Raw genomic sequence first — 19,121 nt, forward strand, 5'->3', positions numbered from 1 at the left:
ATCAGAAATGTACATTAAAATAAAATGTTAGATATAAAATAAACACTTACCCAAACTTGGTGTTGTAAATTTTCATTCCTATCACACCAGGTTGGGAATACTGCGCTTCAATGACCCAGTCGTGGTTAATGTTCAGCCATCTCATGCCGCTGCGGACCTGCCAATGGTAGTCTGCGTCCTGGGGTCCATCGCTGGGATCTTTAAATAAAAAAGAGGAGCAACATAGTGTCACTTGTGAAAATGAAAAGTTGTAAGACCTAAAATGTTTTCTTTCCTCTTAGGCCCTTGTACTGTGTGATTAGAATGGGAAAGGTACACTTAATTTGGCACTTAATTAGGGGTGCTCTAATGCAGAATGCTTGAAAGCCTGCAGTAAGGGGCAATTCGTGAACTGCAGTGCTGGACATCAGTCAGAAATGCACAGTAGATTAGTCCTATTTTTATTTTGTCTTTAGGGTAGGGGGTGGCACCCCATAGCCCTCTTAAAACGGGGCTGTTGGTCTGTTGCTTTTCCAGATGATTGATTGCCTGTGTACCAACAGTAGGAGAATGCGTGACTGTCAACTTCCTTGAGAAAGCATTTAGGGGCATGTCAGCATCAACCGGCGATACTTATCGCTAAGCGCACTTAGCGCTAGGATAATTATCGCCGGCTAGCGTGGATTTTTATCGCTGAGATAGCGTGCTATTAGCAACGCTTATCTCAAAAGCGATAAAAATCCTCGCGCTAACTGCCTAACTTGAGATTATCGCTGGAAACCCAGAGATAATCTCACGTAGTGTGGCGTTAGCTTGTTGATAGGGACTCACAAACTTAGCCATGATATCCACCTTCCATAGGATATCATGGCTAAGTCAGTCCTGAAGCAGGCGTAAGGAAAGTAGCGATAACAGGGGTTATCACTACTTTTCTTGCCACTATGCTTCATAGCGTGGGGCTTGATGATAGGAGAATTGTCGCTTAGCGACATTTCTCCTGTCATGTCAGGTTAGGAATGCCCACTTTGCATCTCATTAGAGATGCAAAGCTGGGCGTTATGATTTCGTGCGCTAATGCAAGGTTTCACGCGTTAGTGTGACCTTGCTAATTAGACGATAACGTCCGCAAAAGCGGTGATAATTTTCTATCGCCGCCTTGTAAATATGCCCCTTATTTTTTCAGAACTTTAATGCTATTTTACTGCCTCATTGTTGCAGTCTAGGAGCTCATAAGGATTGGCAGAAAATGGGTTGGATAGCAGAGAAACAACGACTGGGAATTACATGTTTGAAAAGAGTGAACATTTCCCAAAAGTAGTTGCGCACAGAGAACGTGGGCTTCTGCTTCACCCCACAGGCACCCACACTCCCGCTCGGGACGCTACGGGGCTGGAGTAACCACGGTCACTGCATAGCATGCGCACCTGGATGGAGGCAGGCATCCACGCATGGAGATTTACTTACAGAAAACATGCTTTGCCCATTCGAAAATCTGGTGGAAGCAAATGGTTTGGCACCGGGTAACTTTCTCTTCTGCACTGCCCTTACCCGGCAACTCTAACAAACTTGGACTAGAACACACCATGCAGCTGAAACCTCCTCGGATGGCAGGCCCTGCTCAGGCACAGACGGGCCAGGCGGGAAGAGACAAGCCTCCATGGTGCCCCGCACCAGGATGATTGTAGACCCACTATTTTCACAGGGTGAATGCCGTCCACCCTGCCAAGAATTTGGGTCCCAATGAATAATGTGCTGAACTCGTCCCGGTGTAATTTCCAAACACAGGAACACTATCAGTTGTCTGCTTTCCATTTGCAACAAGCAACAATGTGCAGGCGGGGACGGGGCTTTCTTATTTCATACTCCTGCTGGGCCCATAACAAAGACCGAATTTGAGGGTTCATCAGGCCTCCTTTTGTTCCAGTCTCTGGGCTGGGAGCAATCAGGAGCCTCACACCTAATGCAAATGAAATGGAGGGGAAACAAAGGCTAACACCTTGTTAGCACTTCACACATACATAAGAGAGGCAGCTTTTCACTTTGTTCAGTCCCTGTTTAGGAGACATGCATGCACTGTAAGAATGTCAGATGTGTTTGCCAGTTTTTACACACAGCAAATTGCATTTATATTGAGCTTACTACACCTGAGGAGGAGTTGAAATAATTAAACTACCACTATTTCGTCTTGTATAGCCCTTCTCATCCCAATGCAGGGTTTCAGAGCGCTTTACATCAACATGTGCAAATTAGATGCACAATACATTATATAAGTTTGTACATTAATCTACTGGATGTGTTACATAAAGCTGGGGGAATCGCAAGGTGTAGAAGTCACATATCATCTTCCATACCTCACTGTGCTATTATCCTTGAAATGCGCTCAAACGTGCACGATAGACCTGCAAAAAATATATGAGGGCTTTAGATCTGATGTCATTACTTGTGATGCCACTTCCTGTAAAGTTGTGGCTTGTGATGTCACTTTCTATGATGTCAATTCCCGTGATGCCATGTGTGATGTCATTCGCCGTAATGTCCTGCGCTGTGATGTCGCATGCTGTGATGTCACATGCTGTGATGCTGCCTGCTGTAATGTCTAACTAGGTTAGTTCTCCCACTTCTTTTTTTAGGAATTGTGGCCTGGGTGGAAGGCTATGCTCGGCAGAACTTCTCAGATACTCAAGAGCCGCAGGGCCTGAGCTCGGGAAAACACATTTCTATTGATTCATGTCTGAAATATGTGAAGGAAAATGATACTTACCAGTATGCATCTGTTCTTGGCATGTAGAGCTGCAGAGTTGTACACTATGCATAGATCGCCATCTGGTGTTGGGCTCGGATGTTTGCATGTTGTTTTTGTCTTCGAAGACGTCTTTGTAGTCACGAGGTTGGTGACTCCTCCTTCGATCGACAATACTCATGGACATCGGCTCCATCCTTAGATTGTTTTTGCCACATAGGGTTAGAAGGAGTAGTGAGAAATAAAAAGATGTCCATGTGTAATGTATCTAAGTAAGATAACACTGGAACAGATAGAGGTATCCAGGGAGGCGGGTGGGCGTGTACATCTCTGCAACTCTACATGCCAAGAATAGATGCATACTGGTAAGTAGCATTTTCCGTTCGAGGCATATGAGCTGCAGATTTTACACTGTGCAATAGACTATACAGCAGTTACCTCCTTAGCGGTGGCTACCTTTATCTGTTGCAGTAGTTTGAAATAGTGTTCTTAATACAGCCTGGCCCACACTAGCTTGTTGGTTTGCCTGCACATCTACACAATAGTGTTTTGTGAAGGTGTGTGGTGTAACCCAAGTTGCTGCTTTGCATATGTCATCTAGGGGAATGTTCCCTAAGAATGCCATAGAAGCCCCTAGTTAGCGTGTAGAATGAGCTCTAGGGGGAATGGTTAAAGTGTGTTTGGCTTTCATGTGGCATATTTGTATACATTTTACAATCCACCTTGCAATTCCTGTTTCAGATATATGATTGCCTTTATGCGGTGGGGAGAAAGCCACAAAATGTTGTTTGGTTTTCCTAAAAGATTTTGTTCTTTCAATGTAGTAGAGTATTGCTTTTTCAACGTCTAACGTGTGAGGAGCTCGTTCTGCCACTGAGTCTGGTTGAGGAAAAAATACCGGTAGTTCAACCGACTGGTTTAGGTGAAATGCAGATACAATTTTAGGTAGGAACATTTGGGTTAGTTCTAAGACCCACTTTGTTATGATGTATTTGTAAAAATGGTTCTTGTATGGTTAATGCTTGGAGTTCACTTACTCTTCTAAGAGATGTGATAGCAATCAGAAAGGCTACTTTCCAAGCGAGAAATTGCAGCTCACATTTGTGGAGGGGTTCAAAGGGAGGACCCATCAGTCTGGTAAGGACTATATTAAGGTTCCACACTGGAGAGGGTGGGGCTCTTGGTGGAATTATTCTTTTAAGTCCTTCCATGAAAGCGTTGATGGCAGAACTCTAAACAAAGACAAATGTTGTCTGTTTTGTAGGTATGCTGCTATAGCGGCTAAATGTAACCTAATAGATGTATACGCTAGGTTACATTGTTGTAGATGCAATAGATAGCAGATAATGTTCTGAATAGAAGCATCTAGTGGATTGATCTTGTTGTGCGTGCAGTAAATGACTGCTGCATAGCATGCCCGTGTTGTAGGGCATCTGGCCTCTTTGATGATATTCATACAGTCTGGCGGGAAGTTGAGGTAGCCAAACTCTAAGACCTCAGACCCAGCCAGATCGCAAGGTTGAGTTGATTGGGATCTGGGTGTCTTATCTCTCCATGGTTCTGAGTGAGAAGCTTGGGTGAGAGACATAGCTTTTGATGCAATACTACTGATAGTTCTAGCAGAAATGTGAACCATGGTTGCCTTGCCCATGTTGGAGCAACTAGGATCATTGTGAGAGAATGTTGTTTGAGTTTCCGTACCACTAATGGAATGAGTGGGAGAGGCGAAAAAGCGTAAGCAAATTTGTTTGACCAATTCATCCATAGCGCATTGCCTTTGGACAATGGGAGTGGATACCTGGATGCGAAGTTTGGGCATTTTGCGTTTTGGTGTATGGCAAACAGATCTATCTCTGGGTGTCCCCACTGTTGAAAGAATGGGAGAAGTGCTTGAGGATGAAGTTCCCATTCGTGGATATGTTGTGCTTGACGGCTGAGCAGATCCGCAATCTGATTGTGTATCCCTGGTAAGTGTTCTGCCAGGAGGTATACGTTTTGCGGAATGGCCCATCTCCTTATGCTTTGTGCTAAGCGCGATAGCTGTAGGGAGTGTGTTCTCCCTTGCTTTTGTATGCAATACATTGCTGTCATGTTGTCTGTGCACATCAGGACAGCTTTGCCTAGAAGGTGCAGCTGAAAAGATTTCAGTGCTAGGACTATTGCTAACAATTCCAGGTAGTTGATGTGGAATTGTTTTTGTTGGGGGGTCCAGATACCTTGAATGGTATGGGTTTGAAGATGCACTCCCCAGCCGGTGAGCGATGCGTCTGTTGTTAGCACTGTCTGTGGAACTGGCTCGAGGAACGGCCGCCCTTTGGAAAGGTTTTGTGTGTTCCACCACTGCAGAGAGCGATGGGTGTGGTCGTCCACCAACACCAGATCTGTTAGCTGACCTTGAGCCTGGTTCCACTGAGATGCTAGGCATTCCTGTAATGGACACATTTGTAATCTTGCATGAGGAACGAGAAAAATGCAAGCGGCCATCATTTCTATTAGTTGCATGAACACTCTTGCTAGAAGTGAGTGTTGTGGCTGAAATGTTTTAATTAACATTTGCATAGCAGTTATTCTGACTGGGTTGGGATATGCTAGTGCTGTGGAGGTATTTATTGTAGCCCCCAGTTATTGTTGTGTTTTAGACTGTTGGAGATAGGATTTTCCCTGATGTAGTGTGAATCCCAGACTGTGAAGCAGTTGTATGGTACGGAGTGTGTGTTGAACACATCTGCTGTGAGACTTTGCTTTTATGAGCCAGTCGTCCAGATAAGGGAAGACATGAATGTGTTGTCTTCTTAAATGGGCTGCAACCACTGCGAGGCACTTGGTAAAGACTCTGGGTGCCATGGTGACTTTGAATGGTAGGACTTTGAACTGGTAGTGTTGGCCATCTACCACAAACCTGAGATATTTTCTGTGAGCGGGATGAATGGGAATGTGGAAGTAGGCGTCCTTTAGATCTAGGGTGGAGAGAAAGTCGCCTTGTTGGAGAGGAGGAAGCACCTGTTGCAAGGTGACCATATGGAAGTGGTCTGATTGGATATAAAAATTTAGCGGTCTGAGGTCCAATATTGGCCTGAGAGAGCCGTCCTTTTTCGGAATAAGAAAATAGAGGGAATACACCCCTGTGCCTTGATGGGGCAAGGGCACTGGTTCTATTGCATGTTTTTGTAATAGTGCAAGAACCTCCTGTTTGAGAAGTGTTAGATGCTCTGATGACATTGGACGCTGTTTGGGGGGGATGTTGGGAGGGGTAGAAGTGAGTTCCAGGCAATAACCATACAGGATAATTTGTCTTACCCACCTGTCTGTTGTGATGGAATCCCAGATAGGTAGGATCTGTGAGAGGCGTCCCCCGACAGGAGTGAAATGATCGGGGGAAGCGCCGGAAAGTCACTGTTTGGTGCTAGGGGAGCTGTGGGTGTTATTACCCCTACCTCTGCCCTTGTTGTTGTTTCCCCTGTAACCTCCCCTGGAGTATCCTCTAGAAAAGGAACCCTAGTTGGTACTTTTGTAGGATGAGGACGGGTGCTCTGGTGTATTCGTTTTGGAGCCTGCTCTATAGAAGGAACGCCGAAAAGAGCCTCTGTTAGAGGGTAATTGCGATGCTCCTATAGACTTGGCAGTCTCCGTGTCCTTCTTTATCTTTTCCAAAGATGTGTCCATTGCAGGACCAACAAGGTGTTGCTGGTCAAAGGGCTGGTTTAGGATGGTGTTTTGCACCTCCTGTTTAAAGCCAGACACCCTTAGCCAGGCATGTCTGCGCAGCAAAACACTGGTGTTTATTGCGCGGGTCACGGTGTGTGCTGCGTCGAGGCCTCACTTTTTGGAAGTATTAGTTATTAACTTGCCTTCCTGTATAAGGTTGTTGGCTTTGTCCTTGTATTGCTGTGGGAGGTGTTGAATGAGCTTTTCCAGCTCATCATAATGAGCCCTATCATACCTTGCTAGAAGGGCTTGTGTATTTGCTATCTTCCATGAGTTGGCAGCTTGAGACGCCATGCGCTTGCTTGCCTGATGCGTCCAATAACTTAGATTCCTTGTCAGGAGGTAGTGTGTCACCTGATCCCTGAGAGCTTGCTTGTTTGCACACATTGGCTACGACGAGGGAATCTAAGGGGAGTTGACCGTTGATGTAAATGGGGTCGGAAGGAGCCGCCTTGTATTTCTTGTCTACCCTGGGGTTAGGAACCCTTGCTCTAACTGGGTCTTTGAACACCTCAGGAGCGTGTATAAGAAGACCTTTAAGCATTGGTAGTACCTGTATAGACATATGTGGTTGATCAAAGGTCTCTAACAGAATCTCCTCCTCTACAGGGTCAGAATGTAGTTTGACTCCATGGTATGTTGCGGCCTTATTAACTAGCTGGGCAAAACCCACATTGTCATCTGGTGGAGATGGTTTTGAGGGGTAGTAGTCTGGATCATTGTTAAGATCCGGCTCAGTATCATAATCATTCAATGGGTCTGGTTCCTGTGGGGGATCATCAGTGTCCAGTGGCACTACATCTTCGTCTACTTGCCCATTCCCCTGGTCCTCATCAGTATCCTCTGGTTGTGGCGAATGTGGTGGAGAAATAATTAAAATAGGGTTGACTGGTGGGGGGGGGGAAAGGTGGTAGTGAAGTGTTAGTAGCTATGTGCATCTTTTTGAGAGGAACTGGTGCATGTGGTAACTGCTCAGGTTTCCTCTTTGTAGGTAGCTTAGTAACTATATGACCAGTCTTTGGATGAATTAAAATGGTGGTCTGCTTTGGATTGGGGAGAAAAAGTTCTTCGGTACCGAAGGTTTTCTTCGGCGTGGAAGATTTTCCCTTAGACACTGGTTTTGACTCTTTAGGGGCAATGTCCTGTATAGAAGTCTTTCTCGGTTCCGAGACCTTTGGAGTGGGTTGTTTCGGCTCTGGAGGTGTTTTTTTGGGAGGCTTCTCCTTGGATGTTTTTGGCTCCGACGTCTTCGGTGTCGAAGGCTTATCTGTATGCTTCGGTGCCGAAATTTTTTCAGGTTGTTTCGGTGCAGAGTTCTTGTCCGGCTGTTTCGGTGGCGAGCCTTTTTCCGTGTGCTTTGGTGCCGAGCTCTCGTCTGGCTGTTTCGGTGCCGAGGGGTCATTTGTTGATTTCGGCGTCGAATGTTTCTCCGGTGCAGACGACAGAGGGTGCGGCATCTCAGGTGACTTAGCCTTCGGTGTCGAAGGTGGTTTTTTGGGACTGGGTGGTCGGCTCGAGCCGGAAGGCTTTTCTCTGTCCTTCGGCGCCGGGCCCGGAGGCGGGGTGCTCGCAGATTTTGGTCGGTGTGGACCTGAGCACGGGGGCGAAGGTGTCACCGGAGCCTTTGGTATGGGCTTGGTTGGTGCGGGGGTCTCTGTACTCACGTCCCGCTGAGCTGATGTGATGTTATCTTCGGCGTCGGAGTTGTCTGCTTAGTAATACCCCGGTAGCCTCGCTACCAAGTAGTAATTCAAAGATAGATGGAATCGAGTCTTGTCTTCTCGGGGAGTTTGAGCTTCTTCCCACTGGTTCAAATAGAATAGCCATCTGCGTAAGTAGACAGGACCAATGATAATATCTGACGTTTGGCATTCCCAAACCGCCCCTTTCCTGAGGCAAAGACATATATTTCATGGATCTTCTAATCTTACCATATTGCCATAAGAAGTTCATAAAGATGGATTCTATTTCTTTAATAATTTTCCCCTCTATTTTAAAGGGGATCGACCGAAATTTATATAGCACCTTGGGGAACATAGTCATTTTAATAACATTGGCGCGACCAATTATTGAGAGTTGTAGCGTGTCCATTCTTTTCAGATTCTCCCTCATGGATTTCATGAGAGGGATAAAATTCTCTCTAATTATCAACTGCGATTGTATATTGATCGTTATCCCCAGGTATACCACAGAATCGACGAATCTGGAGTTTGGCTTGTTTATGTTCTTGGAGCAGAGCACCTGTGTCTTATCCACATTTAGACGATAGCCTGATTGTCCGCCAAATTTATTCGTAATACCCACTACTTCCAGCATAGCTGCTTCAGGATCAGTAGTGATGACAGCTAGATCATCGGCATATGCGAGAATTTTTGTTTGAAAACCATTCGTAACTACCGGTTTAATTGCTGCGTTGTTAATTATTTGGCGTATTAGAGGATCAATATAAAGTGCGAATAGAATGGGTGAGCATGGGCAGCCCTGCCTTGTACCCCTCGTAATAAAAATCTTATCTGAACTCTCACCCATCATTTGAATTTTCGCCACTGGGGTAACATACATGGCCTGAATAGCCTTCACAAACCTTGGTCCAAACCCCCTTTCGGCGAGCACACTCCACATGAATTCCCATCTGACGCGGTCAAAAGCTTTCTCCGCATCTAGGAGGATCATTGCGACCCCTCCCTCCCCGGCAGCATGGATATCAAACAACGTGATAGCTCGTCTGATATGGTCTGTAGTTCCCCTACCAGGAATAAAACCATGCTGCCAGGGAGAGACCAGGGACCCAACGATCCGTCCCAGGCGGATTGCCAAGATCTTAGCATAAAATTTATTGTCCGCATTTATAAGAGATATGGGTCTATATAAACCCGGGTTTTCCGTGGGCTTACCTTTTTTGTGGAACACCACTATATTGGTGTTCATCCATGACTCAGGCATTAAACCTGTATTTATAACCCCATTGAAAAGGTCTAACAAAAGTATAGATGTTTCTTCAAAGAAGCTTTTGTAGAGCTCAATTGGTAAACCATCAGGGCCGGCAGCCTTCCCTGCTGCTAATTCTTGTATGGCCTCCGAGAGTTCATCCATAGTTATGAGTTGTTCTAAAATTTCTCTATCTTTGTGAGCCACTTTGATCCCCAATCCTGTCCACTCCGCCATTGGCTCCTCTGTCACCACATCTTCCTGATACAATGCTTGATAGTAACTTTTGAAGACATCTATAATGTCCTCTGGCTCCTCGTAGATCCTGCCCTGCTCTACTATGCGTGAAATAATATTTTTCAAGGTCGCTTGTCTAATACGTAATGCCAATGCTTTACCCGCTTGTTCCCTGGTCTCATACATATTCCTTCTTTGTGTTTGATATTCAGCTGCAGCTTTTTCGGCTAAATGCTTTTGTATCGCAGCTTTAATAGTACTCACTCTTTCTTGGCTTAAGGTGTCCGGCCTTCTATCAGATATATCTTTCCTATGCTGTTCCTCGGCTGCTATTAATTTATTCATTAATTGCTCTCTTTCTAAGTTGAGTCGTTTGCAATTGCGAAAGGTGTAGCTGCTGGTTTCTCCCCTTAAGGCGGCTTTATAGCTGTCCCAAACAGAGTTTCGCGATGCGCTGTATCTATTAGCATCAAAAAAGGCCTGTGACCAAGTCTTCATATATGCTATATATAAGCTATCTGTTAAGAGCTTCTTATCGAAAGTCCATGGTCTCAATGGTTTAGCTGATCTATTCAAAGTTATTGATAATAACAGTGGATTATGATCTGATATTATCATAGGTAGTTTGCTAATTTCTACTGTGCTAATCTCAGTGGTGGTAATCATAAAATAATCCAGCTTGGAATATTTCTTGAATGGATGCGAAAAGTATGTAAAGCCTGAATTCCCTGATTCAATACTACCCCAGACATCCCTCAAACCATGTGAATCCATCATTGAACATACTGCCCGATATACCCGTGGTTTCCGCCCAGTATATCCTATTCCCCCTTCGAAGTCTGCAGAGATATTGAAATCCCCGCAAACCACTATAGGTGCTGGCCAGCTTGCTAACTCCTTCTCAATATGAATGAAGATGTCGGGATTGTCGCCGTTAGCCCCGTATACACTACAAATAGTAATACCAGAATTCATTTAGCATAATGCCCACCGCCCCATGGTGTCAGCCTTGAATCGTTTAGCTCCCCCCAGACCAATCTTACCGATAATAGCAACCCCCCTAATAGTAGACGTTTGGGAGGAGCAGGATAGAATCTCGAAACCCTTTATATTTAACCAATGCCTTTTCCCCCATGGCAAATGGGTCTCCTGTATACACATAATATCTGTACGTGTAAATTTAACAAATTCCTCTAATTTCCCCCTTTTTTTCCAATCGTTTAGACCCCCAATATTCATAGAGCAGATCCTAAGTTTTGACATAATTCAGTTTTAGAACGTTCCTTCGTTTCAACCTGCCACTTGATTTAATAAAGACACATTTGACTACATACCTTCTTACGACTTTAAATCTTAATCTGATTGTATTTACAATAGATTAATGAATTCTCTTTTTTTGATTTGCACCCCCCCCGCATCGACCCTACCCTCCCTCCCCATCCCCTTCCACCATCCGATCCCTCCCACCCCCCTCAACCTCTCATTGAGGCATCCTGGGTCCAGCCGGATCCAGGTATAGGCGTCTGTATGGTCCGAGCACCACAAACGCTCTCAGAGCCTCTGGACCCGCCAAAAAGGAAAAAGAAAAAAAAAATAAAAAATAAAAGAAGAAAGATATTAAGGAAAGGAGGAAAAAACAAACCATAAAAAATAAAAATTGGAGACTATATCCAGACAGTAATTAATTATTTTTTTAGGTCTTAGGCAATTAACTAACCCCCTTGATGTTTATCAATTGCCTTTCGTTCCAGAATCCGATATTTCTTGCAAGTAACCTTCCGCTTGAATTTCGCTGTTGAAAAAGCGCGTAGTTCCTTTCAAGCGAGAAGGATTTTGTAAGAACACAGTAGCTCCAGCTTTTTCATAAGGGGAAAAAAGCTGCCGCATTCTCCATCTTCTTTCGACTGTTGGATGTGCAAAATCTGGTCTTACAAAGACGGAGAATCCATTATATTCCCGTTTACTGGTAGGCCGTGCTAGATCGTAAATGGCTTCCCGTAACATAAAGTTACCAAAATACACTAACATTGCCCTTGGGTATGTGGTGGAGTTCTTAGCCTGTTTACGTTGTGTTTGGGGGAAGCGATGGACCCGCTGGATTTCTTTATCCATATCCCAGGATTCTAATTCAGGGAAAGTTTTTTTCAACAGATTACTTATATATCCCCTAGGATCATTTCTCTCCACGGCTTCCGGAATGCCAAGAAACCTGAGGTTGTTTCTTCTGGATCGATTCTCCTGGTCTTCAATCTTGAACATTAAGTCTCGAATAATCCCTTCTAGAGATTTTCCTTGCTTTTGGAGGCAGGCAACGTCTTTCTCTAAATACTCAGTACGAGTTTCTAGCGAAGCCATCATTTCCGATATCTCGGTACAAGTACTGCCTACTTTGTTGACCACTACTTCTAGCTTCTGAATAGCAGCATGATTCCTCTCACTGTCTTTCTTAGTATCCTTATGAAAGTCTCTGATAATCATCAAAATGTCTTTTAAGGAAGGCTCAGCGAATTTCTCTTTTCTTATAGCCAAGCCATGTTGTAGTTGGTTATTGCTCCCATTTATTTCCTCTCCGCTGTGCTGAGCCGGTGTAGCTTCGTCAGAGTGATTGGATTTATTGCTACTAATACTACCATGCCCAGTTATACTTCCTTGATCTGAACTATCTTCAAAGTTTGACTTATTATGCCGTAGATTCCTTGTTCTCCTTTTCTCAAATTTTTTCCCGCGCGGGGTATTACCTTGATCTGGAACACTGGATTTCTTGGCGGCTAAGGAATCTGTACCTTCAGATGTTGAGCCTCGAGCAGGATTGATATTGTCATCACTAATATCACTTGTTGTGGATAAACCAGTCTCATATATGTCTGCCTCCAATCCCTCAGATGGATTTTCCGCTTCAAATTGTCGCGATACGTGGGTTGCGTATGGAGCCGGGAGTCTTAATATAGCCAGATTGCTTTATAAGAAGCTTCGTAGATGTTTCATGGTCTGGTTCCAAATATATCATTCTATTCTCTTCATTCTTAAATAAATCAACCAATGCTGGATGTTCTGAAGCTTTTTTCGCCCCTTCCTTGGGTATAAGACTGAAGATGCTGGAAATACTAGGCTGTAATGTATTGCTTTGGTCAGTGGCAGTAGCTTTAGCGTTTGCTTTCAAATTCTTGATAGTTTGTAGTCGCTTAGCTTTTTTTTTTTGCCATTAATTCTGCATCATCTATTGCTTCGGTGGTATCGTCCTTCTCTTTATCTTTACGTTGAACACTGGGGACATTTTCTAAAGGGAGTCCGTTCCATCGATATCCGTCGCTACCGGTGCGGGTAGGCACAACGGCCCGCGTCGAAGTTCACCGATGTCAAGGATTTTTGAGTTTGTCTGTCGAGGGTGCGGCGAAGTAACGCGATCGAGACAATACCGTCGGTTAGCTTGTGATTGCGCATCGAAAAGGGGGTTCGATAACAACACCGACCCGGAGCGCAGCACGTCACATCTGAACCCGAGGGCGGAAAAAAACAATCTACGGATGGAGCCGATGCCCATGCGTATTGTCGACCGAAGGAAGACAAAAACAACATGCAAACATCCAAGCCCAACACCAGATGGCGATCTATGCATAGTGTACAATCTGCAGCTCATATGCCTCGAACATTGAATTACTTGCACCACACATATTTGACCCCGAAATGGATAGGCCGCATCTTCCAAGGGACAAATCACATCTGCCCACGATACTCGGAGGCCACATGGTGTGGCGCTAATTGATTATTAGCCAATACTGGGACGGGATGTTGACACACATATCTGATACAGTGAGTAGACAGATGCCCAAGAAGGCTACACACTCCCTATTGGAACTCACTGTGCATACGAGGAAAGCTAAAAACATGAACACGTTTATCAACTTGGCCCTTATACTTGCCAAGTGACGCACAGCCACGCCCTGGACATCGCCCTTGCTGCTCCGTTGGGTCTCTGCTGAGAGTCCTAAAAGCTGGAATGCCTGATAAAACCGATAACTGCACAAACATTGCCAGCTGCTACAAGGTCTTCCCCATCAGTGACCCAGGAAGAATGACCCTGTCCGCGGTGGAGGCCAACAGGGACAAACGCTGCCTTGAGCTACATCCGGGGCGACATACACACAAGGTTGTGCTGGGGTTCCTCACACATGCTCAAGGTAAGTTTACATCGCACCAACACTGCTCCTGTAAAACCCTACACCCCTGTCACAATAAGGACGACACACACCATAGCCCCTTCCTCACTGGGGCCACTGGCCCGCCAAGGCTGCCAATAGCTATAAGGTTGCATTTACAATTAGTTGATTCAGTTCTACCCTATTGTCTGTATATGGCACGCCTCCTCGAATAGTATTATGCAGCGATAAATGATGTGAAATGTGTTTAAATTATCAACATGCGTGTTGTAATGCAACATCCTGTGCATGTATCAACTGTAACGCATATATGCATGCTACTTTACAGACACTATCATAAAACAACTAATAGAGACCTACTGTGGGGGAAGGGACGACAAACGAGGGTTTCGGCTTGGTTGGTTTTAAAAAAGGCATTTTCCCACATGAGAGTGAGTAGATCCGAGGGGAGCTGCATGAGGTCTACCATGGGCTTCTGGTGTTCAGGAAAATTATTAGCAAGGGGCTTACTGTGCCTGCTGGCTTAGGGGCAGTGTACGAAAGAATATTTATCTTAACCTTCGGCAAAAAGAAGGTAGTCCCAAACCGCAGTGTGATTAAGTGATATGTTGCCATCCTGTTTCTCTGAGTAGCCAGCTCTGACACTACAAAGGTTTAGAGGTCTGCAAAGCGTCTAGTAATGCATCTCTGATTGGACCTTGGACCCAGATACAAATGTTTGTGCACAGACAATTGTAAAACTCTATGAGGTGAGACGTTCATATTTTTGACTGTAATTCTTTGTTGACTTTGTATTCATTTAACAACAGTTACTAAATATTGAGATTTTCTGAGTAGTGTATCTATTTATAAATATATTGGGTTTTCCCAAATCTAATCATAAAATAGGAAACAATAAATAATTTACAGAAATATAAAATTGCACAATATGTAGATTTAAAGCCATGACAGTTTTTTGGGTAGTATAACAATAAGCTATATGCAGCCTGAGTCTAGCAACTGAATATATTAAAACTGGGTTCAGCTGCAGATATTGGAATTGGACATTAAAGTCAATATAATTCTTTCTATAATTTGTTACATGCACATATTTTGTGCCTCATTAAATAAGATGATTTACCTTTATGAGTAAGTTTCCAATTTTGAGTGAGTATATTACTTTTCGGTATTCATAAACTGGACCTTTGTGCTAACTTGCACTTTTGTAGGAAGTCCACTCACATGCTCCACAATTGTGAGCTCTGGGTAGGGTATGGAGAGTGGCCTGCCACAGGTCACGCTGGTCTCCACTTCCTGCTGCTGAAGGTACTGGGCTGTCTCCTCCGAGATGCAGAAAGTGTCAGACAGACTCCCCCAAAGCTGAGCCAACAGAAACCGAAGGTTCAACTGCAGGGCATGCATGTGCTATCTGGCGAATGGGAAAAGAAGTTACTGGGAAAATGCAGAAGACTGGAAGTCCAAGAATCCTCAAATTCATCAACACTTGAGGCCCAATATGGAGTCCAACACATAGAGAACATATTCTGAATGTCCTGGACTTGCTATATAGCGGTGGAAAGGCCTTGAATGCTACCCTGTACATGAGACCATCTATAAAGTGAATCCTCTATGTAGGCATCGGTCCGCTGACATACAATACAAAGATGTCAAGAGGGTGACAATCATCCTGAGGTGGTCACCAACGGAACAATCACACCCGCCTTGAGCAGCCAGTTGTCAAACTACAGGAATACATGTATATACAACCTCAGAAGACTAAACCTGTGGCATTGTCTGGTGAGACTTGCCCTGATAGGTGTGCCTGAATATAGAAGGGATACATGGGAAGACAAAAGAAAACGTTGGATATAGGCCTTTTTAATGATTTGTAATACTCATCGATCCAACTTGATTGATTTCCAGCTGGGGAGGAAAAATTTAATACAGTCCCCTACAGACGGGTCAATTCTCTGGAAGGGCAAATCAGAGCAGCATGGTTGTTGCTGCAGTGGAGGTAGATGACTGCTGTCCCTGCTGATGTGTATAGCCTTGACCACCAATGTGGGTTTTGGACCAGGGAAAAGTCTGGGTTTGTGGCTGTGCTGGCTGGGCAGGTTATTGCTACGTCTAAGACAGTCCTGATGAGCAGCTTATGAATCTCACATATGGCAGGGGTGCCAGGACATACCCTGATAATCTATTTGCATGCATCCAGGTGGGCTGCTGACCCGTAGCACGACTCACACAGTGAGCGGAATCAAGCCCAGAATGCACTTTGCTGTGTCCTATTCAACCTCAATGGTTTGGGCAAAATTCACCATGAGGTCCTCTGGGCAGCTGCAAGAATGACCATATCACACAAAGAATGGGCAAACCTGCCCAGCAGACAACCTGCATTTAGTGACCACAAGGCTAGGCTGGCATCAATGCACTTAAGATTCTCTGGCGACAAGGGTAGTAGGAAAGACCTTAGGCTTCACCTTACTGGTCGCCACCCGACCACCAGACTTTCTGTCATGATGTGATGCGTGAGGAAAGTTGCGTTATAAGGGGGCAGTCTCTTTTGTCTGGTGACAGGCCGACTGATTGGAGGGTCCGAGAATGGATTTCCCAAATTGACAATCAAAAGTGTCCATGAGAGTCTCATTCAAGTACAGTAGGGGCTTACTGGAGAACAGCCCTGGTGAGATAATTCTTGTCAGTAAATTTGATTTAGATTTGGAAGCAGGCAGATGCAGTCGAGGACTTCCACTTCTATGTTCACCAAAAATGTCAAGCAAGTACTTTCCAGGTGCAGTAAAGCTCAGTCTCTGGATAGGTGGCCAACCCACTTGCATTCTGCATATTTAAAACAAAGCCCATCATCAGTGTAGTGGGGAGGGAGCAGTTGGTCCGTCTACTCGCCATTGTCGCCACCATGGGGAACACGTTGTAATGCTTGTAGAGCATCCAAATGAAAGCTGAGCAGGGGTTCTAGTCTGTTAATATTGAAGGAATTAAAAAGCATGGGAGTCAGGTTCGGTCATAGTTGGCCGCACCTTAGTGATTTCATAGCATGATATAGATCTGGTGCACAGTGACATTGGTCGGGATCAGAGACCAGCATATGCACCAGATCCGGTATGGATGCTGGCAGAGTTGGCAGTAGCCCAGGCCCAGAAGGAAATGGAATGGATCCTGGGGTGGGAATGGATTTCTGGACCAGCATCAACATTGTGTTAGTGACTGGTTCAAGCATTCCACCCATCACGTTCTTATATTTCTCAGTGCGACATCTTACATGTAGTATGCTCAGTTGCAGGTCTCAAGCTCCCCATGCCGCTGGACGAAAGATGTACCATATTGAAGAGGCTCAAATAGGCTGATACCTGGCTGGATCTGCTTGTGTTCTATTCCAGAGGGGACCAGGTCTGGCCATTCGGGCTGGAGTGTTCCTACTGAAGCAGGACCAATGAGAATTTGCATACGGATGGGTCTGAGGTGGCATTGTTGACAAAAACTGAATGGACTGGGATGTGGCCTCGAGATTAGTTCGAGCATCCACCAATCATGCTTTTTTGTACCCATGTGGGCAGTAGGTGCCGCAGAAGGGCCTGTTGGCAGAAGTGCAACTGGGGGCTCCTGTTGCTCCATCCAGCCCAAAGACACTCCTGAGGGAGCTGGGAGCATCTTAAGCATCTGCACCAGAGCACCTTCGAAGGTCTCTGTTGGACCTGGCACCATTGGCGTGAGTCTCCCTTCCATTTTTCGCTTTTGTCTCCTCTGTTTTTGCTGGTGTTAGATGCTCTGGGTGCTGTGCCACTGCCATTCAGTGCCACAGCGCGAATGCTCCCTATAGCGAATTGTCTGTATGAATTGGTATTCCCATAATTGGCTCATTTGATTTACCTGTTAGTCCCTAGTATAGGGCCCGTGAATGACCAGGGCTGGTAGACCAAATGCTGCTGGTGGACCTGCAGCGCTGATTGCGCCACCCACAGACGCAGCTTGTAAAATGTGTCTCAGACCTGCCATTGCAGAGTCTGTGCGCAGTCCAGAACTGCCATCTTGACAGTGAAATGAACCCACTTCCCAGTCCCTAAACCTTCCCTTGGCATCATGTAACTCGCCCCCTATGGCAGGGTGCATTGTATGTGAAAGGTAGGACATGCTGTGGTATGTGTAGCATGTCCTGATAGTGAATTACACCCAATTTTGTTTTTCACTGTTGCAAGGCTATCTGTTCCCATAGGCCAGAATGGGCAGTTTGATTATTACATCCTATAATCCTAACTGACCCAAGGAACATGATGGGAAAGTCGAATTTAGTATGCCTGAGCTCAGAATATTAAAGTACATCTTTTGTGAAGATTATTTATATATTCCGTGTTTGAAAATGCCACTTTTAGAAAGTAGGTATTTTCTTGCCTAGGCCTTCCAGTGTGCTCTGCTGCGATGTGTATTGGCTGTCTGGTTTTGGAGGGACAGGGCAGGCTGAGTCATACCTGGGTTGAATAGAGGGATCTGCATTTGAAATATGGGGAGGGGTAGCTCCTTGACCTGAATAGGGCTGTGCCTGGCAAGGTGAATGCTGGCTCCACCTCCTACTGTGCGTCTGATGGCAGACCCCCTCTTTCTGAAAGAAAGGCTGCAGCCTTGTAAACAGAGTGCTCCAGGACTGGGTTCAGTGACTTTTGAGAACAAAGACTTTTGGGGTATAAATATCTGTGCTGAAGCCCTTACAATTTGTATTACTTCTGGATGTCAAGACAAACCTCTGTCCGTGTTACCAATGGACGCTGAAGGAGTTTTGTACTGCCTCTGAGCCAGTGTGCTGTTTTCTGGGGGTGGCCTGCAGTGGTTACCATTGTACTTGAAAAGAGGGGAAAGGACTTTGCGCTTTCATCAATCTTGCTGAAGAATTACCCAAGGGTTTGAATTGAGCTTGCCTCCTGCCGAAGTCTCAGGACCCCAAGACTTCACCCACCAGCCTTCCGAATTCCTTTGGGAGGAATTCTGTCTGCAGGTGAGGCTCCAGTCGAGTATCCCAGGGCCTCTGTGTTACTGCCAGAGAACGCAGGCTGAGAATCGTCGTGATCGCATTTGCGGGCCGCTGCAGCTGGGAGCTGTAGCCGCTGAGTGCCCGCCTTTCACTAAGAGTCATTGTAATCGCACGCTGTGGGCCACTGCAGCCGGGAGTGACATTCCGAAGCTCCACGCTGCGCCGCCGAGTGCCCGCCCTTTTCATCACGCCTGAGAGTCATCGCCGTCGCACTGTGGTGTGGACTGGTGCAGCTGAGAGCTGTGGCCTCTGAGTGCCCGCATTTCATCTCTTCATCTTCTCCGCGAGGTTGTGCTTCGTTGCGCCTTAAACTCAGGTTCGTTGTGCATATCGGGTCGCATAGACCCCTGCCTTG

At 45.5% G+C, this 19,121-nt stretch overlaps 1 protein-coding gene across 1 annotated transcript in view; it reads right to left on the bottom strand.

Annotated features, from left to right (window-relative positions):
• Positions 1–19,121, bottom strand: part of LOC146770466 (uncharacterized) — a 189,147-nt gene that overhangs the window by 147,967 nt on the left and 22,059 nt on the right. Inside the window, exon 3 of the mRNA XM_085640443.1 lies at positions 51–198. Coding sequence (XP_085496569.1) covers positions 51–198 — 148 coding nt within the window. The remainder of the gene's footprint in view (positions 1–50; positions 199–19,121) is intronic.

This window comes from Triturus cristatus, unplaced genomic scaffold (assembly GCF_964204655.1).
Source record: "Triturus cristatus unplaced genomic scaffold, aTriCri1.1 SCAFFOLD_205, whole genome shotgun sequence".
Classification (NCBI taxonomy): domain Eukaryota; kingdom Metazoa; phylum Chordata; class Amphibia; order Caudata; family Salamandridae; genus Triturus; species Triturus cristatus.